Genomic DNA, 22,338 nt, shown 5'->3' with positions numbered 1-22,338 from the left:
TTTGCTGTTTGTTGCTGTTGTTAGTAACCGTCCTAATGAGCGTGAGGTGATATCCCGTTGTGGTTTTGATTTGCTTTTCCCTAATCATTAGTGAAGCTGAGCATGTTTTCATGTGATCACTGGCCACTTGCATATTTCTTTAGAGAAATATCTATTCAAGTCCTTCACCTGTTTTTGAAATGGGTGAGTTTTTTGTTGCCAAGTTTTAGGAGTTCTCTATACTTTCTGGATATTCATTCCATATCAGATATAGGATTTGCAAATGTTTTCTCCCATTCTGTAGGTTGTTTTTTACGCTGTGGGTAGTGTCCTTGGACGCACAAAGGTTTTGATTTTCACGCCGTCCAGTTTGTCTACTTTTCTTCTTTGTGGCCTGTACCTTTGGGATCATAGCCACATAGCCAAGAAATAATTGCTGAATCCAACACTGTGACGCTTTAGCCCTATGTTTTCGTCTAAAAGTGACAGTTGTAGTCTTCTGTTTAGGTCTTGGATGCAATGTGAGTTACTTTTTGTATATGGTGTGAGGCAGGGGTATAACTTCCTTCTTTTGCATGTGCATATTCAGTTTTCCCAGCGCCATGTTTAAAGAGACTGTCTTTTCCCCATTGAATGGTCTTGGCATCCTTGTCAAAAATCATTTGACCATATTTGCGAGGGTCCATTTCTGGGCTCTATTTCTGTCCCATTGGTCCATCGGTCTGTCTATTTGCCAGTACCACACTGTTGTGATGACTGTGGCTTTGTTGTAGGTGTTGAAATCAGGAAGTGTTTGTCCTCTGACTTTGTTCTTCCCTTTCAAGTCTGTGTTTTGGACGTTCCTGAGATTCCATGTACACTTTAGGGTGGGCTCTGCGCCCATCCCTTTGCTCTCTGCCATTGCACTGTTACACCTCTTTTGGACGTTCCTGAGATTCCATGTACACTTTAGGGTGGGCTCTGCGCCCATCCCTTTGCTCTCTGCCATTGCACTGTTACACCTCGTGTCTGGGGCTTTCTTCCCAGCTGTCATTCAACCCAGGGAGGGGGAAGGAGGGAGACACAAGAGGGAAGAGATATGGGAACATATGTATAACTGATTCACTGTTATAAAGCAGAAACTAACACACCATTGTAAAGCAATTATACTCCAATAAAGATGTTAAAAAAAAAAAAAAATTCCAGCTCGGTTCCTCCCTGGAGATTCCCACCCACATTGGCACCCTCCTCTGAGCTCCTGCTTCCTTCGAGTCCTGTCCTGTTCGTTCAAGACAGTGTCTGTCTCTCTTCCTCACTCTTAAATCCGTAATCCTCAGCTTGGAGGTCACCCAATCCGCCGGTCCTTCTTGTAACACGGTGGGGTTTTTTCTTTAAAGCACTCATCATGAGTAACAATGAACTAATTTCTTTTTTTCTTTTTTTCATAAATTTATTTATTTTATTTATTATTTTTTGGCTGTGTTGGGTCTTCGTTGCTGTGTACAGGCTTTCCCTAGTTGTGGCAAGAGGGGGCTACTCTTCGTTGCAGTGCACGGGCTTCTCTTGTTGCGGAGCACGGGCTCTATGCACGCAGGCTCAGTAGTTGTGGCTCGTGGGCTCTAGAGCGCAGGATCAGTAGTTGTGGTGCATGGGCTTAGTTGCTCCTCTGTACGTGGGATCTTCCCAGACTAGGGCTCAAACCCGTGTCCCCTGAATTGGCAGGCGGATTCTTAACCATTGCGCCACCAGGGAAGCCCAACAATGAACTAATTTCTAAGTTAATTCTTAAACATGCAGATTCTAAGACAAACAGTTCTTTCACATTTGAACATCCCTGAAGCAGGGAGCTGTGTCCTGCGATTAATGACATCTTAGCATCATAAACGTAGCTTTTATTTTGGTGGAACAAAGTACAGGGCTCCCTGCTTCTCTAAAGTTCACTTTATGCCACTTTGCTTTTACCAAAGATCTGCATTCGTGCCTGTTTTTGCTAACCAAGAGTAATTTGAAGATTTTCACTTTTACAAAAAAAGGTAATTGCTTCATTTTACGCCATTCGGCTTATGGAAGGCCTCACAGGAACGCTCTGCTTCCGGACAGCAGGGGACACCCGTGACGGTGAGTCTTACAATCAGGGGTGCTTGAGAGTCCATGGAACACGGTACACGTCTGCTGGTGTAGGGCCCTGTTTAGTGATGGTCTCATCGGACTGTAAGTTCCCAGGAAGCAGCGGCCAGCTCAGCTCACGGCTGCACCCCAGGCCTGGCTCAGTCTCTGGCCGGCTGCTCTAGTCAGCTATTTGACGGATGAATGACGAGTCCTTCAAGGGTGCAGTCAGTCCGTGCTGCTTCCCCCGGAGCACACAGCTCCTGGGACAGTGCTGCTTGCGCTTAGCCACTTGCTGAGTCAACAAAATTCAAGCCCGATAGCATCACCCCCGACGGGTCTGTGCTCTCTGATAGAAAGAAAAGGATTAAACACGCCTCATTCTTCTAGAGGGAAAAGCAAGGTAAGCGCGGCCGGGAGAACCCACTGACGTCTCCTTTCCTTTCCTTGCCAAGCAGTAAAGAGAATGCTGCTTCCTGAAATCTGTACACACATGATCTCTCGTTTTGTCTCTGTGGCAATGCTCTCTGCCTCGGACTTTGCCCGGGAATCATTTGAAAGTGGTATCATTTTTTTCTCCCGGGGGTCGACAATGTTCAGAAAATGACACACTTGTAACTCTTGGCAGCTACAAACCACTTACGAGCACGTTGTTCCTACATATCAAGTAAAATGACTCTTGAATAGGCAGGAAGGCAAGTCTGCCCTGTTAGGAGGGGACCTTGAGCTCCTGGTCCCGGTTCCTCGAGTGCAAGTCCACAGGTCGGCGCTTGGGCCGCACGCGCACAGGCAAGTCCTTCCGCCGCTGCCCTGCTGGTGACATGGGGGCCGCGCAGAGGGGCACAGAGGAGAAAGAGGACACAATTCGTGCCATAGGAGCTCCGTTCCCATTTCCGCCTGTTTATTCTCTGCCAAAACAAGTCCCTGATCTCTTGGGGACGGATACTTTTGTAAATTACAGTGTAAACGTCACAACAATGTTAAATTGCTAGAAAGATTTCCAAGTAATAACAATGAGAGCCGTTTGGGGCAGCTACATACCAGGCACCGCATTCGATTGCTTCACACGCTGGGTCACCTGGATTCATCTTCAACATGATCCTACGTAGATAATCTCCATTTCGTGCCCTTTGGGGCACATGACCCTGGCCGAATGCTGGGGAGCCGATGAGGGTCAGATCTGTGATTTGGAGTCAGACATCCTCTCAGTTATCTGAAGAATATACGTGCTGCCTGTCTGATCAGCGCTGCTGAGGGCAGGGACTCTGTCCGCAGGAGCTGCTGGGGGTGGGGGTCTTGCGAGGCCCCCCTCTGCTCATGACCATCACAGGTGGCGGGGGAGCGCGGGGTGGAGGGCGGTGCCGGGAAGAGCCATCCTCGATGGGGAAGCGGGCGAGGGAAAGAAGAAACGGTACGTTAGGCAAAAGCACGATTAAAATGAGGGGGTTGGAAAAGGTAACTGAGAAGCAGATGTAGCCAGGAGAAGCCAAGAAGAAAACGAGTAGATAAACAATTAAACAGGTAATCAGTGAAAACAGCCTGTTTCATCAACACCCCAGCGGCAGGAGGGCGGAGCTCGGCCCCGGAGTTGCGCGGCCCTGTCTGTCCGTCTCCAGGAGCAGAGGCTGCCGTCAGGAAGTGGCTCGGGAGGCCCAGGGCAGCCCGGTCCTCTTCTGGCTCTTCTTATTCAGTGCCGTGGACACTCCGGCTCAGAGAACCCCAGGTTCCAGCAGGTACCGGAGCCTTCTCCTCCTTCATGTACAGAAGACGGCTCAGATGTCCTCTTGACAAATTCCCAAAGTCAACCAGGTCATCAAGTAGGTTTTATTTAACGCGTTGACACACAGTGCTGGTATCCAGCCTTAATTGGATCTGAACTCATCCCTCCCTTCCAGAAGGCTGTCCTCATCACCTCTGCACAGGTGCAGTCCCTGCCAGGTGCTCGGGCAGGCGTTACCCCCTCTTGCCTCGAGCACCTGACCCTACTGGACCTCCAGCACTGGGAACCACCCACTTCTTGATGACTCCCTTAGGGCACTTGTAATGGATCGAAGCAAAAGCCATTCTCCAGTAACTTTTGTCCATAGGTCATAGTTGTCCCTTTGGAGAACACACAAAACAAGCCTAACCTTTCTAACCAAAACATATACATACACTACTGGTTAAGAGCAAGGGCTTGGGGGCTAGCAGGCTCATATGAATGTCCTGGCTCTGCCGCTTACTAGCTGTGTGACCTTGGGCAAGTTAATTAACCTCTCTGAGCCTCCATTTCTTCATTGGAAAACCGGGGAGCCTGTGAACCTCACAGCGTTGCTGTGAGAATTTCTCTTATTGAAGTGTAATTGACATAGCATTTTATTACTTTCAGGCGTAGAATGTAATGATTTCATATTTGCATATATTGCAAAATGATCACCACAGTAAGTCCAGTTAACATCCGTCACCACATGTAACATTGTACCTTGGTATCTGCAGGGGACTGGTTCCTTGAGGCCCCAAGGCTACCAGAATATGCAAATGCTCAAGTTCCTTTTACCAAAGGGCATAATAATTGCATATAACCTATGCACACCCTCTCGTATACTTTAAATCATCTCTAGATTACGGTACTTTCTTTTTTTTTTTTTTTTTGCGGTACGCGGGCCTCTCACTGTTGTGGCCTCTCCCGCTGCGGAGCACAGGCTCCGGACGCGCAGACTCAGCGGCCATGGCTCACGGGCCCAGCCGCTCCGCGGCATGTGGGATCTTCCCGGACCGGGGCACGAACCCGTGTCCCCTGCATCGGCAGGCGGACGCTCAACCACTGCGCCACCAGGGAAGCCCGGATGGTGTCTTTTGATGCATAAAATGTTTACTTTTCATCAAGTCCAATTTTTCTACAGTATTTTTCTTTTTGTTCCCGTCCCTTTGGTGTCATATCTAAAAAATTATTGCCAAATCCAATGTTGTGAAGATTTAGCCCTATGTTTCCTTCTTAGAGTGTTACTGTTTTAGCTCTTGCTTTTAGGTCTTTGATGCACTTTGAGTTAATTTTGTATATGGTGTCTGGAAAGGTTATAATGTCATTCTTTAGCATGTGGATATCTCGTTTTCCTGGCACCATTTCTCAAAAGGACTGTCCTTTCCCCGTTGAATGGCCTCAGCACCATGTAAAAAATGTTTACTTGTGAATTAATACTTTGTATTTCAGAACGGGTTGCAAATTCCCCCAGTGGGCAGAGTTGGGCCCAGAGCTCAGCACAAGGAATTCTTTGGCTGGAGGAAGTGGGACCATCTCACCTCCCCTAGCACCCAGTCACAGCCTTGAATGAGCAGATGTTTAATAAACAGTAGTAAAATTAATTTACAAAAGTACCATAGAAGATACATATACCTCACAAGTAACTAAAATACCATGCATCGCCAATTAGTATAAATAGGTGATGAACGAGTAATTTCCAACTAAAAGGAAAAAGAAATCAGGTAACAATTTTTTAAGCACCTTAAACCTAGTTACTTAAAGAAAAGCACCATTAAATTCTGCTCTCCACGATTACGACAGGATTACTGTGTTTGCTCTGGGCCTCCGCCTTCAAGAAGGACATCTATATCCAACAAATATTTGTTGAACTTCCTTTGTATACAAAGTGCAGATTTATCCAGATTCTATACAGGCCCTGAAAGGTAGTTCCATCCCTGACCACCAGGAGGCAGCCGAGGCGAGCACATCTTCGTGACCGGTGGGAAGGACAAGGGCCGGTGGTGCCTCTGCGGGACCCACGCGCCAGGGGTTCCCCGCTCACAGAGCAGCAGTGCGCTCCGGGCTTTCGTCTCTGCACACTTTTCTGAGCTGGAAATGTGGTCGAATATGGAAATGGGACCTATCAGTTGAGAATTCGGCTCTAAGCAGTTTGGCGCACGCACACGTGTGTATGTGCGCGTGTGTGTGTGATATATGCATGTATGTACATATATATATTTCCCTGAAGTTATCCTAAACACAATCTCCCTTGAAACCAAATGAGAAGCAGTCTTTACAACTAAAACTTAAACCACATGATTAACATCTTAGCTGTCTACCCAGAGTACGTACAATATGACACGTAAGGAAACCAGTGTCTTCTAGTCTTGCTAATCTTTACACAACATCACTGAACATTTTTACTGTAGTAAAATATGCATGCCATAAAATTTACCGTCTTAACCATTTTAATTGTGCAGTTCCGTGTCTTAGTGCATTCGCGTTGTTCTGCAATCACCTCCGTAACCTCATATAAGTGGAATTGTACGGTGTTCGTCTATTCGTGACCGGCTTGTTTCACTTAACATGATGTCCTCGAGGGTCACGTGTTGCAGCCTGTATCAGAATTTCCTTCCTTTTTCCCGGTGGATAATATCTCATTGTACATATAAGCACATCTTTTTAGCTATTCATGGAGTTGTTTCCACCTTCTGGCGATTGTGAATAATGCTGCTATGTATATGCGTACAAACATTTGATTGACACAATATCATTTTAAATCGGCATTTTTAATGACAAGTTTTAAATTATTGCAATATTGTATTTCCACTTTTTATCCTCGGAATACCAATAATAGTGTTTGTTTAAGAGACTAAGTATTAAGAACTTTCAGTTCTTCTGAGATAAGAAAAGATAAAACTATTCTTGCACTTCTCAGAGAGAGTTAAAAATCGAGAAAAATATCTGAAGACCTTCTCTAGTAATATTCCCCAATTAAAAAACAAAACCTAAAAACCTAAGTCCACATAACCACCACCTACTACACACAAACACGTCCGAGTTCTCCAAGGTGAAGGTGCTGTAGACATGCCTCTGGCAGCTTAGCTTTCCTTCTCCGTGGGAGAACCTCACGTTCAGACCTCAACTGAACAGGCAAATTCTGCGGGGCAAGCAGATGGCTCATCAGACAGATCCGAGCGCTAATAAAGGCTCCGTGCGGCTTTGAAAACAACCAGAGCCTCGAATTTCGCCGCCTTCCTGCCCCACTGCCGCCGCTCACTCGGGACTGGTGAGAGCGGCCGGCCCCTCCCGTCACCCAACATTTACTACACCTCCTCCCGGGCCGCCCGGGGGACGCGGGCGCAGAGCAGCGCAGGCCGCACGCAGCGTAGACGCGGCCGCCCCCTGGCCCCCCGCAGGGCAAGGCGCCTCCCCAGGAATCCCGGGGCCCTCGACTGAATTCAGCTTGTCTGACTTGAGCCAGGCTCGCCGCGCTATTTAGAGACCCCCGCACAACGTGGCCGCAGCGGCCGCGGAACACGCACCCCGGGCGGAACCCGGCCCCGCGCGGCGCCCCGCACTCCACGCCCCGCGCCCGCGCGCCTAGCACCCTCAGCGAGCAGGCGGGAGGTCCAGCCGCGGGGCAGGTGCGGGCGCGGGGCGTGGAGTGCGGGGTGGAGCCAGGCGGAAGCGGGCTGTGGAAGGCGGGGTTCGGAATGTGGAAAGGGGCGCAGGACGCGGACTAGGGGGCGGGGGCGGCCGTGGAGCGGGGTGTGGGACGCGCGGTGAGGCGGTGGGATGTGGGATGGGGACGGAGGGGGGGCGCTGGGGGCGGCCGCAGGACGGGGCTGGGCCGGGCGAGGCGAGGCGGGGCGGAGGCGAGGGGCGTGGCGCGGGGCCCGGGCGCGGGGCGCAGCGCGGGGCGCCGGGATGGCTCCGGGGCGGGGAGCCCGGGTGGCGCGGGGCGCACGCGTCGAGCCGCGCGCACGGGACGGCGGTGTCCGGCAGAGCGGCCCGAGCCCTGCCCGCGGGAGGAGCGCACCGGGTTGGCGCGGCGGGTAAGCGCGGGCTGCTGGGAATTCCCTCGGGAATCTGGGGGGCGTTTGTGGGCAGCGGGAACGGACAGCGGGGCTCGGGCACTTCCTGGAGGCTTTCGGAGCCACTGCCACCCGTCTGCTCCTGGAGAGCTCGGCGGAGCGATGGCTTCCTGGGTGGGCGGCTGGAGGCGGCTTCAGGCCTCTTCCTGGGTTTTTCCCCTGAGGGGGAGCGGGACCTGCCCTAGAAGTTCAGGTCCAGGGTCTGAAGGACCCTGTGGACGCTGGGCCGCTGCCGGCCTCGCCACGCTCCCTGCGGGGTGTGCGCTTGTTGTTCCCGAAGGTCTTGCCTCGCCTGCGTTCTTTTAAGAAACTCTCAAAGTTTTTAAGGAAAGACTTTGGCTCTAAGTGCCAAGATCTCATTTCTTGCCGGATGTGCGCGTGGTGGTGCGTTTAAGTAGAATTTGCAGAGAGTGGAAAGATCCCTTATCTGCGCCCTGCCGGAGCCCTTTTGGGGCTGTGCTGACAGCCTTCGCGGTGAGGTCTGGTGAACAGAATCCGTCCTAGTGTGCAGACCTCTCGGTTCAGAGTATTTGTGACAGGGACTTCAGCGACCAGGGGAGTCCTCCAGTTTTTGCTTTATCAAGATATCGCCCAGATGTGCCATTTAAAAATGGTTGTATACAAACAGCGGGATGCGAACAGCTTTGGTTTTTATCACCCAGGAATTCAGAATGATGATTTATGACATGTGCTTCACTTCACTGGCAGGCCATCAATGTGGTGTGAAATGTATTGCAAATCAGACATTAAAAGATTAAAGAGGAAAAAGGACTTTTTTTTCCCGAAGGTCAGTATATTCAAAGTAAGCATCAGCTAGTCGATCTGGCACGGGTTCCACTGCTTCAGCAGTTTGGTTCTTGTTGAGATAAGCATCTAATGAGGGCAGTGCACGTGACTGTCGTGTAAAGTAATTCACAGAAACTTTACAACTGTAACTAATTCGACAATGCTGTTCATGTCGACCAGCAAATGCTAACGGGCTTAAAGCTGTCTTATAATAATGGCGTGTAACAGAATTTCATTGTTTGCCAATGAGAAAAAGAATTTTGACATAATTTCCCTGGATGTTGCTTATATTTTGTGTTCATTTTCTTAACTAAGATAACTTTTACACATTTGAGACTTCAAAATAATTGTATGTATTTATCACAACCATGTTACACAGTCTCACACATGTAGAGAATTTAAACCATAATTCGCCTTCACCTGTTACCATTGCTTGAACAAGTAACAGAATAAATAGGATACACATGCCTTTAGGATTGTACCTCAGTATCGCACATAAATACATCAGTAAACACATAGCTTTTGTAATGTATTAAAATATTATTGGGACACTCTAGACAGTGGGAAGGCCTTTGAGAAGCACTTCACCCTGTACAGAAGGCATGGTTCCCAGGGTCTGTGTGTGAAGGAAGACAGCCAAACTCAGTTGCCATCTCAATATACCATCTCCTTCTCCCCCGACTGTATCAGCCCCCGCCCCTCCCCAATCAGGGCCATTACCAGTACTTTGTAACACGTGTCATATTACATTTTGACCAGTTTTTTACAAGCCTGCCTCTCCCATACACTGAGGGGATGGATGGGATCTGAATTATTCTGGTAATCCTAGTCCCACACACGTAATAAGCGTTTGATAAACGTTTACTAACTTGAAGAGGGAAAATATCCAATACATGTGACCCTAAACAGCACACACGTGTCTCTAAAAACAGTATGTTTATATGGGGATATATGTATACATGTAGCTGATTCACTTTGTTATACAGCAGAAACTAAACACGACATTGTAAAGCAATTATACTCCAATAAAGATGTTAAAAAAAAAACCAGGATGTTTTTGCAATTTCAATGTAATTCTTAAAAGCAATAAAATAGCGAGAGATTCTCACCTTAATTTTCATTCTTACAGCGGTGGAAATTCATCACGATAGATAGGTTAGTACTCTACAACTTGCTTTTTAGTATCTGCATCTTCAAAGTTGTGACTTAATAATGGTTGATGTAAGGGTTTCTGCATTCTTACATTTTCTTTAATTTGAAGGGTTTGTGGTTTGCTTTAAGTTTCCTGTTAACAAACTAAATGGTACTAAATGTAAAAATCACTTAAGTTTTTTCATTCAGATCACCTGATTAGCTCCATGAATGCTCAGCTATTCATGAAACTCCATTTCCCATTAGCTTTAAAATGAATCTTTTATTCTAGAACAGGGAAGAGATTTCTGGTTTATACCAATAGAAATAAATTTGAATAAGGAAATTCAAATTCTATTTATACTATAGAAATTATTATTTCTGCAAAAAGTAGAAAACATTTTGACAGATGTAATTTGTGTCTGTAATATAAATGGAATAATAAAATGCCATAAGGCTGTCGAAATGTAACATGACGTTACATGTGACCCTAAACAGCACACACGTGTCTCTAAAAACAGTATGTTTTTGCAAGAGTGAAGATAATACCGGAATTTGCTTTAAAATGATAATTCCAGTTTATATGATGAAGTAACTGGCTGTTACTAGCACATCAATAATATTTAACAATTGTAGATACTCTGGACTGGAAGAAAAAAGCAAAAGCTTAAAATGTGCTCTAACCCGTGTCTCTCCACATATGTCTTAAAGTGTGGCAGAAACGACTCAAAAGGCAAGTGTTGTAATCTGGACAGTCTGCCTGCTGCTTAATCCCGTGAAGTCATGTGGAAGGGGACCCAGAGTAGACAGTCAGGGGTTTTCGTGCCAACTTCAGCACTGTGCGCTGTGCAACCTCAAGCAACTCCTAGAGCCCTCTCTGGGCCTCCATTCCCAATCTGAAATGAGGAGGGTACTGGGGCCACTTCTAAGGTTCTTTCAGCTCTAAAATGCTATGACTCTATATTCCTTCCATGGATTATGAGTAAGATTCCTGAAAGGTGTCATTGGGATTTGTACAGGGAAATTACCTTTTAACTGCATTTATGAAGTCAGGGTTTGGTGTAGTATTCAGACTTCCCGACCTCATGTTTCAGACACGATGAGCTATTCAGAGTGCTTGTAGCTATTGTACCCCTATAATTTTCTTGATTGTTTTTTACTCTTGGCCCAAACCAGCCTTCAGAGAGTGATGCATTAAGTTAAGGGCAATGACTTTTTTTTCATTATTCAGTTATTAAAACCTTAGGGCTGATGTTGAAGTACATTAAAATTAACACATCACTGAAATGTCTAAATAAAATGTTTGGATAAGTGAAAAACTCTAATGGTATTCCTAGGTCTTTCCCGGAGGTCATTGTAGGAACGTATAATGCTGTTTAATAATGGGCAGAAAAACTAGAGGAGCCTGCAGGGTGGTGGGGCAGGGAAGCTATTTGGAGGGTTTAAAGAGGGAGCCCTGCGTGGCATGAATCGTCTTGGAAGACAGTCATGTTTCTAATTCCACTCCAGACTACCTACATTTTCTGTCAACTGAACTGAAGCTGGGCCAGCTGGTAAATTTCTAGCTTAATATTAGAACTCTAATTGTGGAACTGTGATGTGATACTGATATCTAGAGGGAATATTTATTTTATTCAAGTATTTTGAGAGGAAATACTGTGGATTAAAAACTTAAGTGTACTTTTAATTTTGCCATTGTTGATATACAACATTAAAGGCATTTGTTCGTAAACTAACACAGTTGTTTAAATTGCTTCTAATTTAAAATTAGCTCTCACTAAGCTTGCAAGTGACAGAAGGTCAAAACCAAAGACTGATGAGTACTTCCCTCTGACTAAAGATCAAAGTGTTACCCATATTTACCTTAGCCAAATAAAGACTTAGGAGCATGTGAGTTTTTGAATATTCATAAATGATTAAAATCCCCACATGAAAGAGAAAAATATGAGGATAATAATAATACATGGATGGCAGGAACTATTAAAAGTGCTTTCCATACATTCTTATTTAATAACTAAGATAATTAAATTAAAATATTATTTTAAAACAATTTTATGTTTCTGGAGATTTAGTCTCTGCCAATAAAATATATAATCCTGGAAGTGCTTTAGAATTATTAATAAAGAAGTTGAAAGTTAGTGTATTATAATTTCACTAAGTCAGTTGTTTCTGGATGAGAGTGATGTTTCCTTCCAGAGATTTACATTATTGAAAAGTTGAATTTCCACTTAAAATTAGGAAGGAAAACCCCTGGAACTATATAATAATGAATACTTTTATACTAAGGTAAAGGATACTCTTAAATTGTATGTATGCCATTTATAAAACTACCAGGAAACACTGAAATCTTCACTGTCTATTGAAAAGGTCCATAGGAGTTTTTGACAGATGTATTCTGTGTACTGTGAATATAGCGTGCATGGTACGACATTGAAAAAAATAAACTCTCATTCTGTTTCAAGCATATCAAAGTTGGTTCTTTAATAAAAGAGAAACTTCTAGCAAGACTACTATTTTAAGTCTCAAACAATATTTGGAACCAAACAAAGGAATCTAACTACAGATACCATAGGGTTTTAAAATCATAGGAAAATACCATGAACAATTTTATGCCAATAAATTTGAAATTTAAATGAAATGGAAAATTCTCCAAAAGATGTAAACGATCAAAAATCACTTAAGAAGGGCTTCCCTGGTGGTGCAGTGGTTGAGAGTCCGCCTGCCGATGCAGGGGACACGGGTTCGTGCCCCGGTCCGGGAAGATCCCACATGCCGCGGAGCGGCTGGGCCCGTGAGCCATGGCTGCTGAGCCTGCGCGTCTGGAGCCTGTGCTCCGCGATGGGAGAGGCCGCAACAGTGAGAGGCCCGCGTACCGCAAAATAAATAAATAAATAAATAAAGTCATGACCAGTAAGGTGTTTCACCATCTAAAAATCACCATAGATGCAGGGGGGAAAAAAGTATTCCACTAAATCCATACTTGTTCATGATTTAGAAAACAAAAGACTGAAGGATAATTTATTTGCCAGATACAAGTTGAAACATCACGCTCCGTGATAAAACTTCAGAAGCATTCATTTTAAGGCAGAAACAAGGAAAGATGTCACCACGTCCACATTGTACCAGAAGTCCAGGCCAATGCAAGAAGGCAAGAAAAAAAAATAACGGGGATTCGAACGAGACATCTCTCCTTCATGGCAGACAATACGATCGTGTGTCTTTCACAGAAAATCCAAAGGAATCTCCTGACTTGTTGCAACTAGGAGGGGCTTTCTAACAGGTCGCTGGATACAAGATCAATATATAGAAATAAGGTTCCTAGGTAGCAATAATAACTACTCAGAAATTATAATGAAAACAACTATTTAGAACGAAGTATTAGAACAACCACAAAGCTACCTGGGAATAAATCTAACAAAAGGTGTATAAGACCTTTCGGGACAGCGTCCAACAGCATAAAGATGCCCTCCATGGAACAGTTGTGCTTAGTGGTGGGGGCCCTACATTGTAAAGAGGTAGATTTGATTCATCTGTGAATCCTATGCAATTCCAATCAAAACGGTGTCCAGATTTTTGTGGAACTTGACAAGCTCTGCCTAAATTTCATATGGAAGAAATAAAAGGCCAAAAATTGTTGAGACAAATATGAAGAACAAAGCCGAGGACTTGTCCTGCCAGGTATCAAATGTGTCTGCAGCCATGGCCACTGGGTGTCCTGCTGGTCGCTGAGATCAGTCCTTCTCTTCCGGAGAACAAGTGTCCCGTGTTATTCAGTCTGACACTTCGGAGGTTCAGCTTTTTCCTCTTTCATGCTTGTCTCTGTGGTTGAACTTTTCCACGTTGCTGTGGCCCTGAATAGGGCCGGCTCTTACTCTTGGGAGTTTGGACAGAGCTACATGTTGGGGTCACCTCCCCAGAGTAGAAGAAGAGTGAGTCTTCTGTTACGTTGACACGTTTATTTTGAGTTCTGTTTCCTCTTTGCGCTCTGTTCCGACGTGACCCTGTGCGTGCTCTGCCCCGCCCCCGTGCTCCTCTGGCTCTGCGCGAACACCGCGTGCTGCTCTATTCCGTCCTCACGACGTGTCTCCTTCCTGGCCTTCTTCCCCTGTCGCCCCTCCTTCGGCACTCACTCCAAGATCACCGCCCTCTCCCCAAGGCCCTTCTTTCTGAGCAACCTTCGCAGGGTCCTGTGCCCTCGGGGTGGCCGAGTGAACGTCCGCCCTGTGGCCCCCGCCCCGCCCCCCTGACCGCCCGCCGCACCTTTGCCACGGCCACCGGGACGATGCTCCGGCCTGGAAAGGCGCTCTTTCTCCCTCATGCTTCCCGAAGCCACACCGCCTGATCCCACGGCCAACCCCCCTCTTCCCTGGGTACATGATTTCACACAGATGTCCTTGTTCTCTGAGACCCTCTTCGCTTGCATCACTGCCCGTTTTCCTGACTTCCGTCTCCACACACAGATTTCAGAAGCAGGTGTGTTTACTTCTACTGTGTCCAACGGAACCTGTGGCCCAGAGTTGGGCAGCAGGCTGCCACTGAGCAAATAACCATTGATGGACCGGGAGGGAGAACAACATGACCTCAAGCCCAAGGGGAAACATATAATTTGGAAGGAAAACACAACCATCAGAAGAATGGGAAAGCGGCCACGTAAACTTTGAGACATAAGATCTTTGTTCTGCGATAGTGTCAGAATGAAATTTTTCCTTGAGATAAAAATAGAAAACAATCAAATGGCATCCCATGAAGATAATTAACGTCCCACCTCCGTGTGAGCTCAGTGGTGTGACAGCGCTGGGCCCTGGGGCCTGTGGGCGGCTCTAGCTTGGTCCTGAGATGGCCCTGCGCCTGGATGGTACGTTTCCGCTGCCGACTCCTCTCAGGACGGCCCACTCTGGCCTCAGCAGGGCGTGGAGTCCGTCTGTCGTCCGTTTCCGCTGCCGACTCCTCTCAGGACGGCCCACTCTGGCCTCAGCAGGGCGTGGAGTCCGTCTGTCGTCCGTTTCTGTCCTTACTTGGCCCAGCAGAGCTTGCTGTTCTGAGGGTCTCATCCTCTGCTGTTATTTTGTTCCTTAATTGACGTTAGGGATGCGTGGTACTGACAACACACCCCGAGGCCCCTGTGTGCCGTCTGGAGAGACAGGCTGAGGAGCCTCGGAGGCTCCCGTTTGGATCCGACCGGGCCCCGTGTTGCCGGTCTCCCAAAAGATACTCAACCCTTTGGTTAACTTTTTTTTTTTTTTTTTTTTTTTTTTTTTTTTTTTTTTGGTTGGTTAACTTTTTAATTCATTCATTCATGCATTTTCCACAGCAAGACCAAAGCTTCAAAGTGTGGTAGGAAGGCCGGGAGCAGGAGGAGACAGTCCGGCCCCTGCGCACCTGGGGCCCCACCGTGGGGGGAGAACGTAGCCCAGGGCAAGCCCTGCGTCCTCCGTGACGGCCACTGTTGGGCCAGTGGTGCAACACGTATTGTGCTCGTCCTTTGCGTGTTTATTAGGGACACGATTTAAGAGATCTAAGGTTACAGACCATAATGAGAGAACAATGAGAAAGGACTTGGCAGACTTTTTCCAAAACCAGAACTTCAGAAAATGAAAGTCATGGTCATTAATCTTTTATGATGATAAATGTGATAAGTTGTAATGGGAAATGCAAACAAATATGAAAAGAACAGAAAATTGCCCAGTTCTCAGAAACCCTGCAGCTAACATTGCAGTATCATCCCTGCCCTTCCTTTTCCTATCTGCACGTACAAATGTTTGCAAAATCTAATGAGTACCTTACATTTTGGGAGTTATGAATGAACCGTGGCTTTTCACTTATGCCTGGCCTTATTTTATAAAGATTTTAAGATAGCATATCAGTTGGGAATTCTTTTGTCTGCAGGCGACAGAAAATCTGACAAGCAAATAGGGTTCCTCCTCTCCCGTGAGTCTGGAGGTGGCAGCTGGGGTCAATTCAGCAGGTCCACAGTGTCACAGCAGGGGCCTGGGGACTTTTTTGATGGTTCCCTCATGCTTATGACACATGGTTGCAAGATGGCTGCCCAGCTCCAGGCATCACATCTGTACTCAATGTGGAAAGAAGGGAGAAGGGACAGCATGAGTAGCATCTGCCCTTTTATTAGATATCAAAAGCTTTCCTAGAGGTTCCCCAGCTGACTTCTTACACATCATTGGATAGAACTGCCTTTTATAGTCACTGCCAGCCACACAAGGAGATGGGAAAGCAAGAATTCCCTTCCTGGTCATGTTAGAGAAGAGTAGCACTGCGCGTGGCAGCTGGGTCACCAGACCATGATGTCGCCGTGGACAGACAGCTGCTCTTCTTCATTTAACTGTTCGTCTCTCAGGGGACGCTTCGTTCCCAAGTGTTCCTTCTTATCAGCAGTATTACAGTAAACATCCATGTGCACCACTTATCAAAGGCTCTGATTAGCTCCTTAGTGTGACGTCCTGGAAGTAGAATTGTGGGTCAGGATGTCATCACCTCCACAGCTCTTCACACGTGAGACGAAGCTCCTTCCCAGGAAAGCCTCCCAGCCTGTGCTGCCACTCAGTGCAGGGGATGGGTGCTGCCCCCGGGGACACAGTCTCACTTGCGCGGGGACACAGGCTCTCCGCCGGGGACACATGCTCACGGGTGCCGTCGTGGACTTAGTGAGCCTTGGAAGCTGCCAGATGCCCGCTGGGTTTGCAGGTGGTAACCGCCTTCTGTAGGCTGCACTTGGGGGTCGTGGTGCAGCTTTAAGGCACATTGTTTGAAAGTGTTTTGCGGCCCCTGGACCCAAGGGCTCTGGAGAGGCTGGGCCGCCGCCCCTCCTCCCTCTGACTGACTGAACAGGCCCATCGATAGCTTGTGTCTCTCAGCAGAGGGCGTTTGGGGTGGGACGGTTCGTTCCTGTGTCTGGTTTCCTAATAAAAGGGCAGATGCCGTGGGTGCTATCCCCCTCCCACGCGCGCACACACACACACACACACACACACACTGTGGGACATTTCGCCTCCCTGGCCCTGCAGGGAGATGCCAGCAACACTCTCCAGTCTCCGGGTCCCCTCCCTCTGGGCGCTGGGTGTGCGGACCTGCTGCCCTCGGTCTGGGACATCCCTCCGACGGCTCCCCAGCGAGGATGACCTGCACCTGCTCATCCCGAGGGAGGCAGGAGAAGGACCGAATGGCCCACAGTGTTCAGCTGGTGAGGCCCTGAGTGCCCTGTGCCCAACCCCTCTGCCTGCAGGTGTCAGACAAAGGTCCATGGCCTCAGAACTGGAACCAAAGGGGAAGGCCACGGGTGGTCAGGACCGTCCAGGAGGTTTTCTGTGGAGGCCTGAGGCCACGCCGCCGGGGGCCCTCTGAGGCCAGGCGGTGGTTGGGGAGGGCAGCAGACCCGCGGGCGCAGCCTGACGAGGACGAAGGGCCAGCACAGCCCCACGGTGGCCTAAGTGTGGATGTCAGCAGGCCGGGCCCCGCCCCCCGGCCAAGCTTTAAGGTGAAGAAACAGCGGGTGTGGAAGCTCGAATGAAGCGCTGGGGGCACAGCGGGCTCGTCCTGCCCGGATGGGCTGGTGGGCAGCAGGGGGAGGGCGGCAGGGGGAGGGGGGCGGCAGGGGGAGGGCGGCAGGGGGAGGGGGGCAGGGGGAGGGGCAGCAGGGGGAGGGGGCAGCAGGGGGAGGGGGGGCAGCAGGAGGAGGGCGGCAGGGGGAGGGGGGGCCGGGGTGAGGCGGTGCTGTCCAGGCCCAGATGGGCAGCTGCAGTGTCTGCGTGAGAGTCAGGTTTAACCCAGAAAGTGCCTGACACCTGACTTCCTTCACGTTCAGTAAGTTAAGTCTCTAAATTGAAACATTTTACTCTCTGAGAACAAGCAAAATAGAACAGGTGGCAGTCACAGTCAGGGGCAGGTGGGCTGGTGGGGTCTGAGAAGAGTAAGTTGTCGTGAAAGATCTCAAACAACCAAAACAGTTGGAAATTTGGTCTAAAGAGAGCTAACATTTCTCTGTTTCTTTAGGTCACAGTAAAGTTTTGTATTTTGCCTCAGAACCAACTCATAAACATCAATATTTTTAAACATTTTAAAATTCAATGTGAGAAGAGTTGTCTTTGGTTCCACTGGAGGGCCGTGAGTGTGTATATATGTGTGTGTGCATGTGTGTGTGTGTGTGTCTGTCTGTGTGTGTCTGTGTGTGTGTCCGTGAGGCTGGCAGTGCCCTGCATCGGGGCACGGAGGCCCCCGGGTTCCCCCTGCCGCCTCCCGTGGGGCAGTTGGCCACGTGCGCCCGGGTCCCGTCTTGCAGGGGGAGGCGGCATGGCTGGACCTGCAGCGAGCTGACCGTTTGTGGAACATTTGCCTGGTGAGAAGGGAGGGGAGGGGAGGCAGTAGGTGGACACGGCAGGAGTTACAGCAGTGGCCTGGGAACCACGGCCATCTGGGAAAATCACTCTGATTTCACATGAACAAAAAGGTCCGCTTAGGAATCCACCCAGCTGTGTGCAGAGCACCATGCCCCCCGAGAGCCGCTGGACTAGACCAGGACGGGTGTCGGGAGGCTGGGGAGAGGTCCCTCCCCTCAGGCACCTTTCCCAGTGTCCTCGGCTCTGAAGTGAGAGCGTTAGCAGCCTGCGGTCGTCTCCCTCACGCTGGCCCCTGTGCCGTGTAACTGCCGCCCGCTCAGGGCCACACGTGCTGTGGACGGCCACCAAACCCTGCTCGGTGGACAGCCGGGAGATATGCATGCACGTGCCTGCTACACACACCTGTGCGCGCACGTACACGCACACACCTTCCCGTGGAGAGTTCCCGCTGGTCGGCAGGAGCACGGCTCCCCATGACAGCAAATTCCGACGGCCCTCGGGGCCCAGGGTTGCCCGGGGCTGCACCCTCAGCTCACCTGGCGAGCCTGCCTAGTAACGAGCCTGTTCCCTTGCAGGTTAGCCATCCGAAGCGATGGGCGACTGGAGCTTCCTGGGGAGACTCCTAGAGAACGCCCAGGAGCACTCCACCGTGGTCGGCAAGGTCTGGCTGACCGTGCTGTTCATCTTCAGGATCCTGGTGCTGGGGGCCGCGGCCGAGGAGGTGTGGGGGGACGAGCAGTCGGACTTCACGTGCAACACGCAGCAGCCGGGCTGCGAGAACGTGTGCTACGACCGCGCCTTCCCCATCTCGCACGTGCGCTTCTGGGTGCTGCAGATCATCTTCGTGTCCACGCCCACCCTCATCTACCTGGGCCACGTGCTGCACCTGGTGCGCATGGAGGAGAAGAGGAAGGAGCGGGAGGAAGAGCGGCTGAAGGCCGACGGCCCGCCCCTCGGGCAGGACAGGCCCCCGGTGCGCGACGACCGGGGCAAGGTCCGCCTGGCCGGCGCCCTGCTCCGCACCTACGTCTTCAACATCATCTTCAAGACGCTGTTCGAGGTGGGCTTCATCGCCGGGCAGTACTTCCTGTACGGCTTCCAGCTGAAGCCGCTGTACCGCTGTGACCGGTGGCCCTGCCCGAACACGGTGGACTGCTTCATCTCGCGGCCCACGGAGAAGACCATCTTCATCCTCTTCATGCTGGCCGTGGCCTGCGTATCCCTCTTGCTCAACATGCTGGAGATCTACCACCTGGGCTGGAAGAAGCTGAAACAGGGCATGACCGACCCTTACCGCCCGGACACTCCCGGCTCCAGCGTGAGGGCCGCAAAGCCTGCGTGCGAGCGGCCCCTCCTGCTGCCCTCCCACTCCAACCCACCCGCCCTCACCATCGGGTTCCCGCCCTCCTACGCGCCCTCGGCCTCTTCCCTGGGGCAGGCGTCGGCCCCAGGCTACCCCGAGCCCCCTCCGCCGGCAGCCCTGCCCGGGACCCCCGGCAAGGGCCACCCGGTCGGCTCCCCCGGCGGCCACCAGCACCTGCTCGCGACGGCGCCGAACTGGGCCGGCCGGGAGGCCGAGCAGCAGACTTCTGCCGGGAAGGCCTCCCCGCCGTTGTCCGCGCCCGCAGCCCCGAAGCCCCCGGCCGGCCCCCAGCAGCCCCCTCCGGAGGGCGGGGCGGGGAGCTCGGGCGACAGCGACGGGGAGGGGGCGGTGACTGCCGTGGAGCTGCACGCGCCCCCCGAGCTCCCCGCAGACCCCGGCCGGTCCAGCAAGGCCAGTAAGTCCAGCGGCGGCCGGGCCAGGGCCAGTGACTTGGCCATCTAGCGGTGGCCTAGCATCCAAGACCCAGGGGGCTCACACCGGCGGTGGAGCCTGGAGGCGGGAGGAGGGGGCGAGCGAGGGTCGGGCTCGTGTGTCAGTGCTTGCTGTTCCTAACGCTGGGAGGTAGTGGGGAGCGCGTCCGAGGCAGGGAGGGGGCGCAGGGGCGGGGCCGCCAGAGATTCTCCCAGCAGCCCCCGCGCCCAGCAGCCCGGCCGCCTCCGCAGCTGCTGCGGTCTCCGCGGGGCGCTGTTCTGTGGTGGGAAAGCAGGGGTGTCTGTGGCAGGCAATTCGGTTTTCCTTTCCTACGCCCCCATCCCCGCCCCGGAGCCTCTGGACGGCCCAGCAAGTCTAGATGCTCTTAGCCTTATCTCTGTGTGAGACTTTAACTTAGAGTTGAATTTCATTTGGGATATTTGCCAAACCGCACTAAAAAAAGATTTTGAGCAAGTCCATGTAGCGTCACTGAGTTTCTGAACCGGCATGTGAAGCCCAGGATATCAAGCCACACACTTCATGACAAGTGACAGGAAGCAGCCGCCCATCAGAGGCAGAGCCGCGGCAGGGGGAGAGCAGACCCTTGAGATAAGTCTGAACAGCCGAGGAAACTGAGTGAAAGTGTGGCCGGTATGCCTTAGGTATTTATTTTTTAAATGACATTTTGTGCTTTGATCTGAATCGTACAGGTAAGCCTATTTCCCCCACTTTCTATCTTTCAGGAAAAAAATGAAAGAAAATAAAAGTATTAAAATGGATACTGACCAAGAGAATGCAAATGTGTCCCATTACATACTAGTAGAGATTTGAACTTTATTTTGAAAGAAATTCTTTGACTTTATGAGTCGGCTAATTAATATGAAAATGGACCGTAGAAAACAAAAGCAGGGGAAATCTTTAAGTGCATTTCAAACGCTTGAAGTTGTGAAGTTTTTGAACGGGAGGTTAAAAGTTAACTACTGTTGCCAGAAAAATTATTTATACAGATGAATCCACGACCTACATTTTTTAACAGTACAAAATAAAACTCTTCCAGTTTCCTAACCATTCTTTGTGGGTAGCCTCTTTGCTTTCTAAGCATGAGTGACATTGTCGGGGTCTCCTGCCCGCGTGAGTGCATGTGCTGGTTGGGACGAGGGCCCCGTTTGGCGTCTACACAGATCCTGCGCTGCCCGGGGAGGCTGGAAGATGACACAGGGGTCCCGTCGCTGTTTGTGTACAAGCCAGTGGACACTGGTGATGTTGAGCCTGGGCCTTGTCACACCTCACATCCTACCTCCTCTGCGGCTGGTCAGTTCTTGTCCCACAAAACTGCACCCTGCCCCACCTGATTCATCTTTTTGTGAATTACTGTAACTTCCTGATGATGTATTTGGGGCCAGACTCCACAGCAGACTGTTGTGTTTTTTCTTTTTAATTTTTTATTTATTTTTGGCTGCGTTGGGTCTTCATTGCTGCACGTGGGCTTTGTCTAGTTGCGGCGAGAGGGGGCCACTCTTCGTTGCGGTGCACGGGCTTCTCATCTCGGTGGCTTCTCTTGCTGTGGAGCATGGGCTCTAGGCGTGCGGGCTTCAGTAGTTGTGGCTCGTGGGCTCAGTAGTTGTGGCTCGCGGGCTCTAGAGCACAGGCCCAGTAGTTGTGGTGCCCGGGCTTAGTTGCTCTGCGGCATGTGGGATCTTCTCGGACCAGGGCTCAAACCCGTGTCCCCTGCATTGGCAGGCGGATTCTTAACCAGTGCACCAGAGGGAAGCCCAGACTGTGTCTTATATCGTAAAGAGCGACCCACTGACAATCTGATGAAAAGATGACTGTGTGCAGCTGGCTGGTGACCGCCGGCTTGGAAATTAAAGGCTTTCCCAGCAGACTGATGGAGAGACTTCTCCAAGTGGCTATTTTCTCCATCTCCCCAGGCTGGTGCACAGGAGAGAAGGTAATTCCTCACCCACAGGGGATGCCTCAGGCCCCCGGCTGTGGGGCTGAGTTTTCTTGGGCGAAAAGGGCCACTAGAAAATCCCAATTTGAAAAGCTTTCTGATAAAAAAGCTTCAGCCGCTGTCGCAGTGACCAGACGGTGAAAGGACAGCTCACTGGGTGGCTGTGAATGTTCTCAGTACCCCAGGTTCCACCAGGACACATGTCAGGTGCAATCGTGACCCACGATGTGATTCTGAGTGGGGCTGGAGATGGAAGCGAGAACTGTAACTGTAGTTCGTTTCTACACTTTAAATGTGGACTTTATTCCCTGCGTGTTGGTGACGGTGCCAGTTTGGTCTATAGTCTAGTAGGGCCGCTCGGTGCCGGGTCGGGAGGGTAAAATTAGATGCTCCTACTTGAAAACCACTAATTGATAAAGAAGCAAAATTTCGCAATTCCACGG

At 50.0% G+C, this 22,338-nt stretch overlaps 1 protein-coding gene across 1 annotated transcript; it reads left to right on the top strand.

Annotated features, from left to right (window-relative positions):
• The first annotated feature begins 7,691 nt into the window (after positions 1–7,691).
• On the top strand, positions 7,692–20,720 carry GJA3 (gap junction protein alpha 3). The gene is made up of 2 exons (XM_019936935.3): positions 7,692–7,842; positions 18,722–20,720. Exon 2 carries the CDS (start codon positions 18,739–18,741, stop codon positions 19,969–19,971), a length of 1,233 nt encoding a protein of 410 aa, XP_019792494.1. The 5' UTR covers positions 7,692–7,842; positions 18,722–18,738; the 3' UTR covers positions 19,972–20,720.
• The last annotated feature ends 1,618 nt before the right edge of the window (positions 20,721–22,338 follow it).

The sequence above is a fragment of the Tursiops truncatus genome, chromosome 18 (genome assembly GCF_011762595.2).
Source record: "Tursiops truncatus isolate mTurTru1 chromosome 18, mTurTru1.mat.Y, whole genome shotgun sequence".
NCBI lineage: Eukaryota > Metazoa > Chordata > Mammalia > Artiodactyla > Delphinidae > Tursiops > Tursiops truncatus.
This window is presented reverse-complemented; position numbering and strand designations above follow the sequence as displayed.